General features: G+C 41.4%; 1 protein-coding gene and 1 long non-coding RNA gene across 4 annotated transcripts in view; one reads left to right on the plus strand and one right to left on the minus strand.

The window, feature by feature from the left end:
* The window catches only part of KCNK1 (potassium two pore domain channel subfamily K member 1), a 32031-nt gene extending 25429 nt beyond the window's left edge, over window positions 1–6602 (plus strand). The window contains exons 2-3 of the mRNA XM_059841617.1: window positions 658–1053; window positions 3994–6602. Coding sequence (XP_059697600.1) covers window positions 658–1053; window positions 3994–4253 — 656 coding nt within the window. The 3' untranslated portion in view covers window positions 4254–6602. The remainder of the gene's footprint in view (window positions 1–657; window positions 1054–3993) is intronic.
* Window positions 5479–19847, minus strand: part of LOC132324954 (uncharacterized) — a 55991-nt gene continuing 41622 nt past the window's right edge. For all 3 annotated transcript variants that reach the window (XR_009485796.1, XR_009485798.1, XR_009485797.1), the window contains exon 5: window positions 5479–18067. This is a non-coding gene — a long non-coding RNA (uncharacterized LOC132324954). The remainder of the gene's footprint in view (window positions 18068–19847) is intronic.

A 19847-nucleotide genomic window follows, 5' to 3' on the forward strand; every position in this document is an offset into this window, starting at 1 on the left:
CCATTCCTGTACTCTGAACGCAGCACTATTCATCCTCCTGGTGTGTAAATGGTGAGGCAGAAATCTAGCCACAGGGGCTAGATCCTTGGAGTTTTGCTGTGAAAAATGTTTGTTCTGCTTTTAGATACCTTTTGATGGATTATAATCTGTGGAGACATGGAATTAGATAGCTTTGAATGTCAATTACAGTACTTCTATGTAATTTAATTGATTTTCACAAAAGGTGTTAGAGTGTGTTACTACTGTAGATGTAGGAACATTTTTCTGAAGTATGTATTATTCCAGTTTACAAGGTAGGTAGAAAAGTTACATCCTTTATAAAACTAAATAAAAAGTTCGGCAGGAAAACCCAGAATCAAATACAAATTTTCTGGCTTCCACTCCTGACTAGGCCTTTCTTCCTTCTCTGAAACAAGCATTTATACAATGATGATCACAATTTTGAAATATAAAAATATTTGGGTTTACTTGCTCGTGGCTCGTACTGAGTTTTGTTTGCCTGCTTAAAACAGACCATTGAACAGCATTTGTCAAGAGTAGCAGAATTCAGAATTACTGATAGTGCATCTTATTCTTCTCACTCAGTACAGCCAATATCAGACTGGCAGCTGAGCTCCTAACTTTGACTCAACCCATGCCTGCTGTGCTTTGTTGCAGGTTATGGACACACAGTGCCTTTATCTGATGGGGGAAAGGCCTTCTGCATCATCTACTCGGTCATCGGGATCCCGTTCACGCTGCTGTTCCTGACGGCCGTGGTGCAGCGCATCATCGTCTATGTCACCAGGCGCCCGGTGCTCTACTTCCACATCCGCTGGGGCTTCTCCAAGCAGGTCGTTGCAATCATCCATGCTATGGTCCTCGGCTTCATCACTGTCTCCTGCTTCTTCTTAATCCCAGCAGCAATATTTTCTGTCCTGGAAGATGACTGGAATTTTTTGGAGTCATTTTATTTTTGTTTCATTTCCCTGAGTACCATTGGTCTTGGAGACTATGTGCCAGGAGAAGGCTACAATCAAAAATTCCGAGAGCTGTATAAAATTGGAATTACATGTAAGTGTCAAACTAAGCAGCTAAGTAAAAGGCATTTTATATTAAAAATTTTTAAAAAATCAACATCAAACTGACAATCAGACTTTTCCTCTCCATTCTGTGAATAATGATCACTTGTCAGCTAGCAAACTGGGCATTAATTTAGGTAGCTCTGTAAAGAGGAAACTGTAAAGTAAGGTCAGTTTTCATAGTTAAGGAAGAAAAAGCTAAAACGAGAATTCCATTATTCTAACCATAGATATTTACTCTCTTATTAATAGTAGGAAAAAAATAACCTCATGTAACTGTTATGAAAATGGTTAAGATCATCTTAGGCTAACATTTCAGTGCATTGCAGAGCCAAAATGATCTGTGCAACCTAAGGCCATCTCATAAGGTTAAATGACAGGTGGACAGAAATGAGTCAAGAAGCCGTGGAAAACGAGGCGGAATAGCAAAGCTTCTGACTCCAGTTGTAACAGAAGGTAGCTGAAGTTGGCACTGGTACATACCAGCTGTCAAAGACAGTCAAGTAGACTGAGATGGTAGAAAAGAAAGATCATGAATGCTAGATTTAAATTGTTTCATTATATTTGACACAGAAGAAATTGTAGTGATCAGTGATTTTAAGAAAGTGAAGATTTTAAGAAGAAAATTACCTTTATTTTGGTATTCTGAGTAAATGTATACTGAGGGCAATATTTTCCAGCAACAGTGTTTTGAAGGATGGCAGTTTCTCATACAGCTTCAGCCGGAGCAGTCTTTGGGTCATCCGAGGCATCAGTTAAAAGATCTAAGCACCCAAAGCAAACCTTTCCTGTAAGGTTCAATTCTTAGGCTGGTCTGCATTCAGCTATGCTTCTGTGCATGATCCAGTCATGATCCAATCATGATGTAGGCAAAGAGTCTGTTAACTTGGTTTTGTGTTTTACCTGATGAGAGGTTTTTTCATTCTTTGAAGCAGAGCCTTGAACTAGCCAATAGAATACTTTGTTTTATTATCCTGCCAGGCCTGTTGCTGTTGCAGATTTCCTCATCTCCCTGTTATGTTTATCTTGTGAATGGTAGCTTTTAATTTTTAACCTGCTGATCTGCAGAATTGATTTGGGGATGCTAAGTGGTGAAGTGAATGGAAAGTCACACATGGCAAAGGCCTTGTTACAAGCTTGCTGTTCTGAAAACTCAAAATCTGAAGAAAACATTATGGCTCAGATTAAAGCTTTTTAAAGCTGTACAACAATTAGGAAGTAAATTGCAGGAAGTACTAAAGAAAATACTTAAAGGAAACAGTAGCTTTTAGGCAAAGTCATGACATAAGAATATCTAATTTCAATAGGTTTTAAGGTTATAAGTTTTAAATTATTCTTTTTCGTTTCATGTGAGCAATTCAAGGAACCAAATAAAATGTTATCTCATGAACCTAAATTTTCTATAAGATATTTTGGACTTCTACATCAGAAAATGCTTAATGCGTACTAGAGGCTTTTCAAGAAGTTTTAGAAGAACACAAGTCCTGTTCTAAATCAAGTGACAATCAGCTGGACTGAGTCTCAGAGATAATTACAAATTCTCAGTGCAGATTTATAGATGCTTTTCAATTTATATAGCTTTGTCAGTTCTTCCTTGTGTAAATGCATAGCTCCCATTTGATGTTATGATATAAAGTTTAAAAACAATTAATAAATTTTAGCTGTAGTGCTGATTTAGATGAGTATTCATTATTAAAAAAATTGATTAATGGTTCTCCTGGAAGGAAAAGGAGAGTGTTCCTGCCAGTGAATAATCTGTAACTACAGGTGAGATATTTATGCCTTTAGGTAACAGAACAGTGACCATATGGATATTATAATCATTAATCTGTGTTGATTTTTCAGCACACTTGTGTTGAAAAATGTCCAGTGTGCACCCCTTGGATGAGCGCATTCTGCTAATGGTTATACACTTAGCTTCTGCTTCATTTACTTCATTGAAATGATAAAATAAATAAGTAGTCATGCTCCTCATTTAATTGTAATGATCAGAAGTAGGGATCTGATGAAACACTGAGATTAATAAATATTCATTTTAATACCTTCCTTTAAACTATACACATTTATGTTCGGAGAATATATAAAAAAAAAGAGTACAGCATACTGCTGGTCATAGAGATCTCCATTTCCAAAAGTCTCAGTCTATGAGAGCTGACTATTACCTTTAAAAATAAGTCAGTCAGTACATGGCTAAAGTAATTTGTAATACATTTGAGATAAGACTTCCAGGTTTTGGGTAATCTGTGTACCTTAGTAAAACATTGCAAATGCGCCCAAAAGATGGAGTAACTGTGTCAGGTTTTTCAAATTCCAGGAGTAATTTTACAATAATTTTTCATTTTGGTTTTATTTGGTTTGTACACATTCCTAGTTGTTTTGTTTTTCCAGGTATTTCAGGGTGTTGGGTGTCTAATAATTTTAGAGGGAAATAATTCCAAATTTTTCATGAAGTAGTAAGTGATTTGTCGTGCTAAACTGATACAGATAACCAGTGACCATAATTAGCTCTCATATTTTTTTACTTCTGCTTGTAATATACAGGAATATTGTGGTAAAAGTTTATATTCTGTCTTCTGATCAAAATCTTTTGAAGGCCACTTAATCATGAAAGTCTTAAGTAAGTAAGGGAGTGTGCATGTTGTAAATTTTTATTATTATGGTTTTTTTAATACCTTTACATGGTTTTTTTTCTTGCACAGTTGTAACAGATTTGAAGCCACTAGTATTACTCTTTCTCTTTAAGTGGGGTCTTCTGGTTGTAGAATTAATAAAGGAAAAAAACCAAGGATATCACAGTTCAAAGCTCTGAAATTATGCCATAAAGAAAATTAACATATTGGCCAGAGATGACTGGGGTGAGAAAAGTCACAGGCTTGAAACTGGTCCAGCCCTACCTGGTTTGCTAATATTTTTTTTTTTTTTTTCCACTCAGGTTATCTGTTGATGGGCCTTATCGCAATGTTGGTGGTTCTTGAGACTTTCTGTGAACTCCATGAACTCAAAAAGTTTAGGAAGTTGTTTTATGTGAAGAAGGACAAGGAAGAGGACCAAGTGCATATAATGGAACATGACCAGCTCTCCTTCTCTTCCATCTCAGACCAAGCAGCCTCCATGAAGGACGATCAGAAGGCAAATGAGCCTTTTGTGAATTCCCAGTCCCCAACTTCCAATGACAGCTCTCTAAACAATTAATACACGGGTATCCATACCACTGTTTTGGTGCATTTATGCTACTTACCATAAGAAATAGAAAGCCTCATATTTTTTTCTCAAATTATAAAAGCTGGAAGACTGTGCTACTTTAACAAGGATTCATCACTTCTGACATAGAAAAGATTTTGGCAAAAATGTGGGAGCCACCCTGGGAATAGGGAATAAATGTAAGATGTGGCTGGGAACATAAGGCCATTTTGGTTGAGGGGGAAGGATTTAGGTGTACTGCATTCAGAGATGCTAGAGAGAAAGGCTTGCACAAGCAACTTCATTGAACATCTTTAGGAGACGAGGCCTTCACTGACATTCAGCTCTCTGAGTTGCATGCCCCGTCTTGCATCTGGTTGACAGCAGATTTTGGGATGTGCACTTAGGATAGCCACAGATTTAATCCAATAGCTAGCATCCTAATCTGGAAAACATTTTCGGAGTAATATCTCTAGATGTGGTGGAGGGGGGAATATCTAGGTCATCCCTCTATTACCCAGTAACTTGCAGGTGTAAACAGTTATCCCAGGAAGGAAAAAATAAGACTGCAATCCCTCCTTTGCCCATGCTATTTACATCTTAATTTCCTACTTCTTTAAAAGGGCCTCCAATCACCAGAAAAATGTTGTCCGAAGAAAGTGTGCCTTGGGTCTTCTGTGCTGTTTGTTTTTTGTATGAAATACTTTCCTGAGAGATAGCAAAAGCAATTCAAAGCTCTGGATGATGGGACATGGTAGGGAAGGAAGACAGATGCATTTCAGTATTTTGAAATGGGCAGTAGTGGGTATTTAGCTGCCTGGAATGGAATAAAAACGAGTCAGCATATGCCGCACATGACTGGCACAGTCATGTGCTTGTGGCATTCTCCTAATAGATGGTTGAAACCTGCTCAGCAGAAGGACTCAGTGCTGTTCCTCCCACAGTCCAGCCCAGCGTGTGCTCTGCTGAGCTGGTGGGTACACGGAGGAACAGAAACAGCATCACCTTTGAACACAGCTCTTGTTTCTTCTTTTTCTTTTCTAACTCATATCCGGATCACTTTGGAGGAGAAGGGAATGTTTCAGGGCAAAACAATTTTTCAGTTTTTCGTATGGCAAGAAAAAAGGAAAAATGTCACATTTGGTTCGGATGGAACCGATTTTTTTTCCCCTTGGGAAAAGTCACTAAAAAGTCAAGATCTTGCTCAACTTCTGAAGCTGGAACCTCTTTGACTGTAACAGCAGAGGTGTTTTAGTCCAGCTACCAGTCACTGTGCTGAATGCAGGTACCTCAGAGTGAATTTCAGTGAGCATGAGATGACGTTTAAGTGGTTGTAGTACTTTCTCTTCTGGCCTTAAGAATCTTATGATAGGGGAATCTTGATAAGGCTTTGCAATGAACAAAAGATCTGGAGCACAAATAGCCATAATAGGACAGCCTCCCACATAGGAACAGTGTAGAGGAGAGCCTTTTACCTGCAGTGCAAGCATGCCAGATTGCCTGTAATTTGGCTTTTAGTGTTTAGAGCTGAATAATAATTTACTGTAAAGAAAACAAATGCAGCGTGTCTAGATTTAGCGCACGTGGGAAAAATACTTGAAAGTAAATAACCCAAAATATACTGTGTTTGAGCTTAATTATAGCTAGCATCAAACAGTTTTTTATATCTTTACTGGAAAAACTTACTTTATGGTTAAATCAGCTGAAAGTCTTCAATTGAAATTTATATTTGTAGAAAATCAGAACTAAAGGTTTTGGTTGTTTTGAGTTTTATAGGTTAGGTGAGAGCATATTGTGTTTGCATGTTCCCAGGAAAGTGGCTATTTTTATACTGCTTAGGTTAACACAGTTCTATTTATAACGAATGTTAACCAATATATATGTACATATATACATAAATTTATTTATATACTGTACATATATCATAAATCACCAGAGTCTAACAGACTTAGGAAAGGCATTTTAGATAATTTTTCCCCTTGTCTCCTCTTTATACAGTCAATATTTGAAAACTATGGCATTAAAATGACTCTGATGTAAAATTATGAGTACTGTACTATAAGAAACATTTATACTATTTTTTTTCCGTGGAACTTTATTGATTGTTTTCAGTACCTTAAAATTCAAAATTTATTTTAATTTTCATGTAATATTAAGTTCTAAAAGATATGCACAGATGTTAAATGATATACAAAGTTACTTCTGCAGCGTGTACACAAATGCAAAATGTAGACACGTGAAGTGAAAGCACAGAATTCAAAGCAGAAGCGATAAACTAAGCAGTATACTGTGATTGTAGGTGAATATTTGTTATTTTAAACTGAAATAAAAAGTCTGGCTTTTGCCTGCCTGCACTATGAAGTGGGAGTATTTTCTTTAGTGGAATGTGTGCCTTGAAGAAATCCTGTCTGCATTTGTGCATCCTTTAGTTAGCCTTCCTCAGCTCAAGGAGGCTCTGTTAATGCCAGTGTTGTACCTAACCTTGATATTAATTGTGGCTTAGTATTGTGCTGGTTATTCCTTTAAAGGAAAAAAAAAAAAATAAAAGCAATCCAAGGTATGTTTGGTTTTATTTCAGATACTGACTGATTATAGCAAATAAAAAATAGTGAAATAGCATTTGTCCTGTCCTTATGAACCAACTACTCCAATATTTGAGAAATCTGAAAAACTGATGAAAACAATGGCCCTCATATAGCTTTTACATCTTCACATGAAGCCAGCATATAAGATGAGTTGAATCTGGAATCCAGATCAGGAGAAAGATTATCATGCAAGAACCTCAGTATAAAGTGCATCCCTTACCTAGAGGCAAACTGTGAAGCAGGTGCATGTAAACCCAGATGGAGAGCAATGGTGCTGAAAAAAAGTCACAAGAGAGAGTTAGAAATGCAAGCAAATTTCTTGTACACATAAATGCAAATTACTTGTACACGGAAAAGAATTGCCTGGGTTATGTCCTCACTCTCCTGTCTTCAATTGCTCCAGGCATATATCCCATTAATAACTTTATTCCTGTGCTACAGCTGACATTTGCCATCTTGTCATTCTCTGTCAGTCATTAATATAAACTTGTTTTATTGATATTTCAAGGGAAAGGACTGGCAGGATATTCATTGTGTTGGAGGAAAGAAAATGGAAAAACCCACTCGAGTTTTGATTTTGAAGCTGAGTGACAGCTGTGTTGTCCCTTAATGAAGGTGTTCTCTTCCCAAAGTTTCTTCCCAAGGTCCACCAATGGCACCTTGTGTGGGTGCTGAAGACTTGCTGGAGGTTGAAATGAGTTATTTTTGAAGTAGATAATTCCGGAGGCCAGGGCAGTTTACAGCTTTAATGTCAGCACTGCAAAACCTCCCTAGCTGGGTGCTTATGCCAGGGGAGTTGCATAAGAGCAGCAGTTCTGGGTTACATTAAATACTTGTCTAGCCCAGTGTTTGGTCTCTGGCAATGGCCAGGAGCAAGATGTGAACTTGTGTAAGGAAGGGGCAAGTGTGTAGCAACCATTGCCCAGGATGTTCTAACTCCCAGCAGTGTGCAGCTCTGGATCCATGACAGTATCTAGGAGGGGTGGGAAGTCAATGTAGGTGTGGTGTGTGGAAGAGATTCTACAGTGAGGTGCCTGCTCTCTGCTTTGGTCAGTGAGAGATTGTCCTGCAAAGGAGCAAATGGAGATTTCCCACAAAGCTGTTTCAAGTTAGGTGCTTTGCAGTTAGCAGGTAACTTGCATGGAATGGGCTCTTGAAAAAGGGAGTAAGGGAAAAAGGGGAAAGAGGAAAGCCTTTTATGTGCTGTTACTTGGACAGTGCTATCCTGTAGGTAGATAGGAACTTGCACAGAACCTGTTTGCTAATGCCAAATCTTGTATTTACATGTTACAATTACATTTACATGTTACAATTTGCTTTGTAAACCGTTGCCACAAATGTAGTGAGATAAGTTGCTAAAAATACCACTGCTCTAACGTTATTCCATTATTCATTCTTCTAGATTCTGCTTTCTACTGAAGCAAAATAAAGCAAAAAAATTACTGTAATGGGAAGCAGTGTTATTCCAAGTGTGCACCAGTACAAGAAAATGGGGTTTCTCTTCTCTGCACTACCATCAGTATTGCAGCATATATCAAAAAGCTTCTGGAGAGCCAAAAAAATTTCTTGTTGCTTGTTTCAAACAGAAACCATATTTTTGAGATTCTGGAGCCTGCTTCTGCAAAGCTACATCTTGCTTAATGCAGATTAGGTACTTGGTGTGTGTAATTTTAATTCTTACTATATCAGTCTCATTGCTTCCTAAGTTACCTTTCCACTTACTTTTTATCACGGAGTTCTTACCACAATTATCTTCCAAGGTCATCGTGTTGCCACTGAGTGTGAGGACTGTGATGCAGTTATTTTGCTGGTGATGGTGCAGGTTTGCCAGGGCCATTGCCTTAGCTGATAACAAGACAATCTCACTCGTGGCAGTGAGATCATTTGGGGCCAAATGACAGATTTAGGTAATGAGGAGGGACAGTGTGGCTGGGAGCAGGTGCATGGGCTGACAGCCAATGTCAGGAAGAAATCATCCTGGCAAACTGCTAAGTGACCACACAGTTTTCGCTGGGCTTCTTTGCCTGTCACTGGGAGTTAGAGGAAGGAAGAGCAAGGACATTGCCAAAAGTCATCTGAAATGAAGTTTAGTGGAAGTTTTTCACCATTTATCTACATTTATCTGCAGTTGCACCATATAGTCTATGAATCAGGATATTGGTTTGGCATTTCCCCAGTGTAGATGGCTCCTGTAGCCCCTGAGGCAAGTTATGCTTGTTATCCTAACAAGCTTTTTCTGTCTGAAGTTTACTTGGTGTTCAGACCCATGAGCAGGAGCATAGGTCAGTGCCATTACTGAAACTTTGCAAGGGCAAATGTGGCTCAAGGCACTGCCTGGCCTTGGGTCAGCCTTTCATTTTAGTGCCTAGCCTGTCTAGAAAGATAGGAATGAACTCTCTACCTTAAAAAGAGAGAAACCCACTCTTCTGGGAGGCTCAAAACTTCCCAAATCCATTTAATGCTGATCCCAGGATTTTCATAGTCTTATGTGTATAGTGCATATGTGCAAGTATCTGGAGGAGCCCATAGAACTGCCACTCCTTTTCTCTATACCTGATTTTTTTTGAGACTGGTTTACCCCCTTAACCTTCTGAATTTCTCTTCTCCATTTAGGAACATGGCTCACCATATTCTCTGATTGTCCTTAAGCTCTCACTGGGCCATCTCTCAGCTGGGCCGTCTCAATAGGTGGCAAGGTGAGATTCAGAGAGTAGAAAGTGACTTCATCATCTGCCCTAATGATGGGGACTAGATGAGGGGACAAGAAAGCCACATCCCCACCCCTTAGCTTTAGCTGCAGCCACCACTTTATTTCTAAAACCATTTCCAATGTCTGGCACAAAAAGACTGTATGATTCACTCATCTGTACTGTGCATGTCAGCCAGTGCTTGTGCTAATGGTAACATAATGATATAAAAACTAATAGTGCATCTAGAAGAAATAAATTGGTTTATTTTTCTTTTTGAGTGTATTACTGCTTTGCTTATGAGCATTAGACTGATTGAATCCTGGCCTGCAATATTATATCTGGACATATTATCCTACAACTGTATAGCTTCCATCTCAACCCCACGTGGGCAAAAATTAATCAGCATGTTTGCATAAACAGAAGACAGCAAACTGTAGTGTCAGTTTAACTAGGAATTAGCAAATTCTTATTCTGCATTTCTGGGCTGGTTTCCTGATTCTGGGCAAAGATCTGTTAAATTTGTTTAGCAGTTGCCAGCTGTGATTTGAGGCATGCTTTCTGAACAGGGATACAAAAAATATCATTGCCCAGTAATGAAGTACAACGTCACCTTTGGGATAAAGTCCTTCAAATGTTCAGTAGGCTACTGTTGCAGATTAATGCTATTTGCATGGGATAAAGGAGCCCTAGTTTGAAATTTATTGTGCAAAAATGAAAATCCACACTCCATTTAACTCAAATTCCTGCTTCATGTTCAGTGGAGAGAAGAATCAATACGAAAGAAGAAAATGACCCTCATTTTGTAGCCCCCTTCTGGGGAGCTTGACCTGCTGTTGCTGAGAGCTGAGAAAACGCCCTGGTTTTCCTGACCCATGCAGAGCGTGGAGTCAGGCAGTCTGCCCCGGGAAGGTTGCAAACAACATCAGCCTCAAGGAGGTGGAGTGGTGCAGGGAGAGCAGCTTCCATGGGGCACAAGAGCAGAGACTACAGCTGCTCTGAGGCCAAAGGTAAGTAGCAAAGATGGCCAGTGAAGGGGGGCCATGGTGGGACTTGGAGGGTCAGGGGCAGTCAGCCTGCTCCAGCCCAGCCCCTGGGAGGAACCTGTGCCCAAGGCAATGTGAACAGAGGAGGGGAATAATTTGACAGCAGGATTATCAAAGAGGATGGTGTCACTAGAACAAAACTAGTCAATCTGTTACAAGTAGGAGGGAGAAGGTGACTTTCTGTCTTTTAAAAGCAGAAAGGACCCTTTTGATGCTCTTCTGTGGCCTCTTACAGCAGCCAAGAAACGTGCAGTATTAGAGCAGATAGGACTTCCTGGTCTGACAGAAACAGTCCCACCACTCATCCTCTGTCCCTGATGCTAATTATCTTCCCTGTTAAAAAATTCCTGTCTTCTTTGGCTAACTGCACAATTTCTAATTAATTGTTCTAAAACCAGCATTGCTATAGGACTTTGTTATGCATTTTTCTGCTAAGTTACAGACCACATTATATTAGCTACCAGCTTGCCCTGAAAAGATAAGCATCCTTCAAATGTCCTCTTTAGTAGGTGAAGCAGGCCATGCTCCTCTGAGTGCTGAACATGAGCATCTTGTCAAAAGCTCAGCTCATTCCCAGTTCAACATGCATTTTTCAGCACAGCACTGAAGCCAGGGTGCCACAGTCCTGCCAATACCCAGGGTGGTAGCTCTGCAGAGGGGCTGTGCTGTGGCCAGGGAGTAGAAAAAGGAGGTGGCATTAGCCACCATGCCCCTACCTCCATGCTTTCCCTCTTTTTGGGGACCTCCAGTTTCCCTTCATCCCTCTCCCCACTTGTGAAGCACACCTGATACTTGTCCCTACCCCTGCTAACCTGGGGGAGGTGCATGGGGACAGAGAATCTGTGGCAGCATCTCTGCCCTAAATGCTCCTAAGTGTCTGACACAGAGACATTGATTTTAAACACAGTCTGCTGCACCCTACAAGAGCCAGGAGCTTTGTAAATGCCTCCTAGTCCATCTGCCCAGCCTGCTGTTCAGAAGCTGTTTGCCTCTTGTGCAGACCCTTGGGATGCAAGAGGTTGTCAGAGCTCAGAAGAAATGTGGGCAGACCTGCCAGAAGGGTCAACTGCAAATTTACTTCAGGCAATCTCAGAGCACTTTGTTTTGGGCCATAGGGCTATCTCATCAATCCTCCTGCTCTCCTGGCTGTGCCTCAGGCATCAACAAGGTGGTGAGAACAAATATGAATGTATAAATGACCCTTGGTCAGGAGTGAAGCCCCTTGCAGGGAGGGCATTGCACAGAGTAGGAAGATGTATTTTTATTAACTTCAGGGTACACGTAAAAAAAAAAAAATCTTACATGCACTGGAGCTGCTCCAGGGCTGTAGCATCCCCCTGTGATAGGAAGTGCCCTGTGATGTTCTTGGGGATGCTCATACTGCGACCCCCTTGGTGAGGTCTAGTTGTCATTAAAATGCAACTGAGGCTGCAATTTTCTATTCAAGATGAGGCAAGAGATTCACCTCCATGGTACTGAGGTAAAGCAATGTCCTGAGTTAGGCAGCAGGGTCCCACCTCTAAGCAATCCAAAACCTTGTATCTGCCAAGCTACTGATAATTCTGATGGTGCAAGCATTGCTGCCTCATCTTCTCACAAAGGAGGCTAATAAGAGTTGCAGTTTTTGATTTGCAAGTCATGCATTGAAACATAAACCAATCTCAACATGAAAATAGTTTTTTGACAAGTTTTAGTCCTGAATGCCCTTAGATGTGAGCTTGGTGACTAAACAGAATAATGTAATGATTGGTACACAGACAGCAGACTGATCCTGAAAGCTTGGACAAAAATAGATCCCCTGGGCAAAGTCCTGGTTACCCAGGACTTTCTTTCCCAGCTGCAAAATGTAAGCCTGGATGAAACTCCCAGAGGTGGCAGCTGGAGCAGAGATGAATGGAAAGCACACAACCCTGGTTCAGCAAGACCCCCAATAAGATAATTTCATTGAGTTCCAAGAAACAAGACAATGTGTTTGCACCAAACTGATCTAGCAGACAGCTAAGAGAACAATTTGCTTCTGCTGTATTTCTGCCTTTATGTCACCGTCGCTCTTTGCACCATCCTGTAATCCAGGAAGTGCCACCCTTCTTGAATGCAATACAGGCTTGGTTTAAAATGTTTTCAGAGATGTTACATCAGCAGCACCATGGTGTGCTAATGCTCTCATGTTGCAAGCTCCGTGAGGCATTCCCTGAGGTCATGTGGTCAATCTGGCAATTTTAATTGCATCTCATAATTTAGCCTCACATCTTGTTAAATGTGAGATATAAAATCAGTAGAAAACCTTTGTGTCAAGTATTGCAAGGAATTACCACTCCATTTTCTGCCTGTATTTTTGCACTTGTCTCAGAAAGAACCCAGTTTATCTTGTTTAAGGATTTTATAAACCCTTCTGCTTGGTAGATCATGGCTCTATCACACTTTAAAAATGCAACCATATTCTGTCCCCTTTGTATTTCTGCTGCTATTTTACCAGAGATTAAAGCATTGACACAAATAGTTTATCCAAGAATTGGAAGCATGTATGAGACCTGGAGCTTCTCCCTCAATCTCAAGAGTCCAAATTCATCTCTGTAATGACAGAGTGGTCTCTTAAAGGACTTTGAGGAAGCAAGAACAGGCAGTGAGATCAGAGGTGATTTTCAACTCCTGTCTTGCTTAGATTCAATTCATATTCTTGCCCTGATGCAGCAGCCACAGTGCACATTCCCATGGAATTTGGCAAACTTTACATAAATTTGGCCTACTTTGCACCCAAATTTCAAGGCCATACACAAATCAGAACATTAACTTCTGTTCTTCTGTGTGGTATTGTTTAGCTTAAAACCCAGCTAAGTGGATTGCAGGAAGTTAATTGTGACAATTCAATTTGAGGCACAAATTCAAAACAAATAGAGACTTGGGCTTCATACCAGCTGCAGGTATGTATTTATGCTATGGCAGAAAATAGGTTTTTAACAGGTTTAAGTCTTACTCAGTTATCAGTCCTCTGAAAGATCCTGCTGTCAAATGGTTTAGGCTAAGCACATCCAGCATGTTTAATGGCTGCCAAGACTGGTTCTGAAGGAGATTTTCACTAAATAGTGCTCCTGCTGAAGGAAGAAGACTTCATGCTCATTTAGATTATAGACTAGCAGCTGGGAAATATTCTTGGGTTAAAAATGTGCACTTTACATAACAGCTCTGTTGGTTATATGTAAATGGTTTGTACCTTTTCAGGTGTTTATATGCAACATTTTCAATTTGTTGTCAGCTGATAGGATTTGTTTCTCTTGTTCTAACAAAACAAGAAAACCTGGATGAGTGTTCAGCTTGGGAAGGGTAGAGACTGAAAGCTGTACTTTACAAATAGTCATGGTTTCTGTAGGCAAACTTTCCCCAAAATGAGAAGATCTCTCCCAACTCAGATCTACTGATGTGCAGAAATCTTTGCAGAATTGGACTCGGTTCAGATCAGAGGAAAAAACCCCTGAGTTGCAAAGACATCTCAATTGCAAATGGCAGTGCCTTTTTTCATCATATTCTTTTTCAGTTTCATGCTCTCAGTTTAGCTGCCAGACATGAGAGACTTCCTCCAGGTTATCTAATGCCACTTAAAATTTCATGGAAAAGAGCTAGCAAAATTGCTTGCTGCACTACTTTGAGGCCAGTGGGGGATGCAAACTGGTGCACTGCTGAAAAGTTGTCCCCATGACACTGAGGCATCCACACACCTGGACCAACATCCTGGTGCTGGCTGAAAAAGCTGTAGTACCCTAAAAAAAGTTCAAACAAACCCAAAATGAACAGCATCAAGCACAGAAGAGAAAATCTGTCCTGGCACCAGGATAACCAGGAACCTGGCCTAGCATGAGACTCAGCAGCTAAATATTGTGTCACAAACACATGGGACTAAGTCTCCTTTTGACTGGAATTCTGAGTAACACTAAAGCAATTGAAACCCCATCTGTTACCATCTTTTCTTAACCCAAGAACCATCCCAGTATTCACACAATCTCTTCTGTAAATTAATCCAAGGTTATCTTGTAACAGTCAAATACCCTCTCTCAGCATCCCTGTTCAAAGGCTGCTCTGGCACTTTATTTCTGAAAGTTAAATTTCTTCTTTCCAAGCCAAATTCTTTCAGGGTCAGTGTACAGCTGCTTGATCTTGTAGCAGCTTTTATCTAAATGGAAATAATTCCTCTCTCTTCCTGTATTTATTACTCAAATGTAATCCAACCTTCTCTCAGTCTTCTGTTAACACAGCTACACAAAACAGGCTATTTGATCTACCCTTCAGAAACAGAGGGACTCTACTCATGAGTAGCCCTTTTCCCCTTTGTCTGTTTAAAATCCTCTTTTTGAAGGGCAGCTGATGAGAAGTGCACACTGACAGCTCAATCAGGCTGCTGTGGAGACTTAGCTAGTGACCTTCCATGACACTGTGGACAACTTCTCAGGTGACTCTTCCTGGATCCACTATCATGTCTTTCCTGGCTGTGGCACTTAGCCTAAGCAGCAGTGGACAGTTCTGCAGCATAACCAGATCCTCCTCCTCCTCCTCCTCCTCAGCATTGCTTGAAAATATCTCAGCACAAGACAACACACCTTCTTCTTTGATCCCAGGTGAATTATGTCACACTTTTTTCCCATCCCATTCCATACTTTTACTAGCTCCAGGAGTACCTAATTCTTCCTGTGACAGAATCCAGTCATCCGTTATAAATACGGGCATTGTCTTGCATCATAGGCATGAAGGGAAATGGGCTAATTTGTGCTTTGAGATACCTCTGTGGGCTGGTAACACCCCTAACAATTGATCTTTTTATACTATCCTGTTTGCCCAAGTCCTCAGGTTGTTCATAATTCTTGAAGTACATCCCAACTTTGCAAACAAATTCTTGTGAGTCACGGTACTAAACTCTCCTGTAGAGATGAGGCCAACCAATCTGTGTTTTCTTCACAGCACTTCCCATCTGTATGTATTTGTATGTGACAGCCAGATATTTCCACGATCACATATTCTTTTCAGTGAGCAAAATGGGTTTTGCTACCTTCCAGCTTTACCCCTCTCATTGATAAAATGTAACAAAGGAGATGAAAAATACTTGCCAAGTGTGCTTGAAAGAAAGAAAGAAGTGTCTTGTGTCTTGATGGATACCAAAACACTCGCTGTCCATGTGAAATACTAGACCTGAAATGGTTTAATCCATTGGGTCTTTCTGCTGGCTATCCTTTCCTTCCTCCCAGTAAGAGGTGGTCACAGAGAGCCCAGATCTGCTTCTGCTCAAGTGAGCAGTGCCTTTCGTTTGCACAATCTCCGACAGGTCCCCAAGTGCTCAAGAGTTAAATGAGATTCCCTGCACATGAGAAGTGAGGAGAAGCCTCTCTCACCTTCCCTTGCCTGTGAAGAGGAATACTGGCCAGGGCCCGGGCTGGCTGGTGCCTTCCCCTTGCTTGGCAGGCGGGATCGCAGATGGTCCGGAAATCAAACCTCCTTCCAGAACGGCTCTTCTCCCTGCCGTGGTCATTAATGAAGGTGCTTATGCCACTTTTCTCAGAAAGGTCAAACATATGCTGGCTAGCAGCTCTCACCATTCCATTTTCCCCCAGTAATGCAGAGTTGCCATTTGTGGGCTTTCCTAGTCTGCAGGCTCACTGCAGAATTTGCTTCCCGCAGAAGACGGCTGCTGCTCTATGTTCATGCTGCTTTAATAATTTCCTCCTTGGGGTGAGGGCTTGTTTGTTTGTTTGTTTGTTTGTTTGTTTGTTTGTTTAATCATCTCCTGCTCTGTTGTGCTGAGCTCTTTCTCAGTGCCTCACACTCCCCCACTCTGTTGCAGTGCCTGCTGTTATTCTTGGCACACGAATCAATGCTAACTGGTATATAATCAGCCTGTGTTTCACCGACCAACATTTGTTCCACTGTCAGCTTTCATTTCAGCTTCTGCTCTCATGCCAGTTACTGTTCTGCTCTCTGGTGTGGAGCTCTGATTGCTCTGTGGGGTGCCCTACACCACTCTTTGGGCCTCTTCTCATCAAGTTCTTGTCTGTACCAGGGAAGCTTAGTGCCCAGTGCCCCACCCTTACGTCTTCCTAGTCTGTATATTTGGTCCACTTCTACTCTACCTCCGTGTCCCATCCTCTTGTATTTGCAGGTTCATGAGATTGCAATTCTGCACAGAATATTTCTTAATTTTAAACCTAATATGGTAAAATATTTAATTAATGGCTCTTGAGAGGCACATGTAGATTATAAGATGACTCTTTGGGTGTCGTGGTATAGAGCTGCTTTATTACATTCTGTCTGTAATAATGAAAATGCTAAAACCCATTTTGCTTCACCCCCACTTTTCCAAATTTGCATTTTGTTGATCACTGGATGCACGTGTTGTGCTGAACCAATAGAAATGTAGCTACCTAGGCATTTATCTACAGATATGTATATGTGTATATATATATTTATCTATATATTGCCCATGCTTTGTGGGACTAGATTGTGTAAATCAGACTTTGATTTTTGTGAGTAAGAGGCTGCAATTAAAATAAAGGAAATTGGTGTACACAGGAAAGGGCCATGGTGTTTGGGCTGGTGGGGAAGGGCACAGGGACCAGGACATAAGATCTGTGGTTGATAAAGCAGGAGAAATTGAATAATGCAGACAGAACAGCTGGGCTTGTGCATCACCTGTTCTAGACTCCAGGAGTCTTTCCTCTCCAGCATCACAGAGCTGATTAGTTCCAGGCAAACTGGAAGGAAGACACAGCATTTCATCACCCAGAATGTGAGAAAAGTCTGCTGGAAAGAGCTGAGCAGCCAGGAAGGGCACTCACAATAGAGAGCCAGAATATTAAGGGAAGCTGAATATATATTTTTTTTAAAGTTTCCTCAATTTAAGAAGCAATGAAGCAAAACACCAATAATCAAATAAAATGAATCACAATTCTTTGCTTTTATGGATAAGGAAGAGATAGAAGAGTGACCAGGGGATAAAATATTCTGATAAAGATGCGGCAGTTCATTTTAAAATAATTAAAGATGACAGCCTGGATCCCAAGATAAGGAAAACGATGATGCAAAAAGGAATCATCAGCTCACTAAGAGCCTGGCAGCTCTTTTGTGTGGCCTGATATGTTTTCAAAACTAGACAATACTTTCTGTTGGGCAAATACCAACAGAGAGTAAACAAAGCTGTATTTTTTTTCAACAGATAAAGTAGATATTACCTCAAAGGGTGAGTTAATATTCTTCAGTAGACCAAATCCTGCCCCCAAATCATACTCAATGCTATCTTTAAGATGTTATCATTTTCTTTTAGCTGAACATATTTGCTAACTTTGCTGTGTTAAGATGAGTGTACAGGCACAGAGTGATCTGTGGAGCTCCTTAAAACAAAAAAGCCTGTCTTCTGGGGTCCAGGCAGCTCCACCTCTACATGGCCTCAATGAAGCCAGGCAGCTGATGTAGGTGATGGCAATCAGTGGCTGGGTGGGGAGACGCTGGTTTGAAGGGCAAGAGTTTCTCCTCTGTGGAGAGATTAAAAGGAATATCATGAAAATGTAAGGGAAAAAACCCACCTGGTAAAACAAATCCTGACAGCCTTAGCTGTGGAGTGGGGGCTTGCAGCAGAGAGTGATGGTGGCTCTCATCAGTGCTGGCAGGGGCAGGAGGTGTGAGCAGCCTTGCAGGCAGACTATCCAGGTCAGTGCATCCATGGATGTTCAACAGCTCTGGCCTTACTCCTGGAAAAAGGTAAGACCCAAATGTGCATCTCTTGCTCACTTGTGCCTTTCTCCAGTTCAGGGTCAGAGCTGTGGAGCATCCTGGCCTGATCCAGGGTGCCAGGGCTGGTGAGGGGTTGCAGCTGGTGCCTGAGGGGTGCAGCTGTGAAGGACTGAGGGTGATGCTGGGAGTGAGTAGTTGAGACTAGAAAAGAATCAGAGGGCTCTCCTGGAAGTAAGTGTAAGGTAGAAGATCAATTTTCTTTTTAGATTCTCACAAGTGCTGCTTGGAGACCTAGGGAAAAAGGCTAAACTGCCCTGGGACTAAAGGATGAGTTTCCTATCTGAGGGAAATAGCAAGGCAAGGATAAAGCCCTTGTTATGGGAATAGCCAAATATATTCCTTTGATCTAGCTGGGTTTAAACCTCATTCATATGTTTATTAGCTTCCTCTTATCTGAGCCTTATGCCTTCTTGCAGCTGCATTTCCCTTATCACACAGCAGTGGAAAAGACTCAAAATGCCTAAAAAGCATGCCTCTCTTTCAAATGTTCCATAAAATCCCAGCTGTCACCCATATCAATGTCATAAGTGATCCCTCATCAGTAACTGCCTTAAGTCCTCCTTGCTTTCTCCTTGACTGCCCATTCCTTTCTTCTCCCAGTCTTCCCTTCACCCCTGTCACCATTCTCCTCTGACCACCTCCTGCTGAACAATCCCCTTCTGGGGATCCCTTGGGCTCTTCTTTCCTTGGTCCCTGCCCAATTCACCAAAAAACAAACAAACAAACAATTTAAAACCTATTGGGATGCAAAAGTGCATGGTGAATCTCTGGTACCTTTACAAACCCAGCTGCTCCAGACACTTCCCAGGAGAAGAAATCTCCCCATTGTGATGCCAAGTGAACACCAAAGAGCTGACTGCCATGTGGTGTCAGGCATTAGGGTTAAATGCTCACAAAGTTCCAAAAAATGAAGCAACCTTCAGCAAAATGTAGGTTGTCAGAGACTGGAAGTCTGATATGTCTCTACTCTGCTTATTTGGGAGAGATTTTTCCATGGGACATCCCCCTGTGGGAAGGTGGAAGTATATATTGGTTAAAGCACGCCTGTAATGATATGACCTCTGCCCAATCTCCTCCTAAGGCCAGCACTTGGCTGTGTTTAGGTTGAGTGAAATTTCACACAGAAAATGTCTTTCCCACATGCAACAACTCAGGTGCATTTCCTGCTTGAGGGTAACCTGTAGGACATGGGACACCACAGTACTTGTGCTGAGCCTGTGGGAAGGAGAGGATCACCTAGGGCTGAGGCACAGCAGTGCACACAGGAGCTGGACAGCCAGGTTGAGTCTGGGCTGGCATGAAAACCTCACCCACACCGTGGCTTGTGGAGCATATGGACATGTTCTGAGGCTCTGCTTGACCCCACAGCCTGGCAGGAGGCAGGACCTATAGCTGCAGCTGAGCACCCCAGGAAGCAGGAGCTGAGGACAGGACCCCTCTTTTCTTTCCTGAATAAATTGCATGTCTCTTGACCCAGGGTGCTTGTCACTACCTTCTGACTGAGGGCGTCCTCTCAAGGCA

This window comes from Haemorhous mexicanus, chromosome 3 (assembly GCF_027477595.1).
Source record: "Haemorhous mexicanus isolate bHaeMex1 chromosome 3, bHaeMex1.pri, whole genome shotgun sequence".
Lineage (NCBI taxonomy): Eukaryota > Metazoa > Chordata > Aves > Passeriformes > Fringillidae > Haemorhous > Haemorhous mexicanus.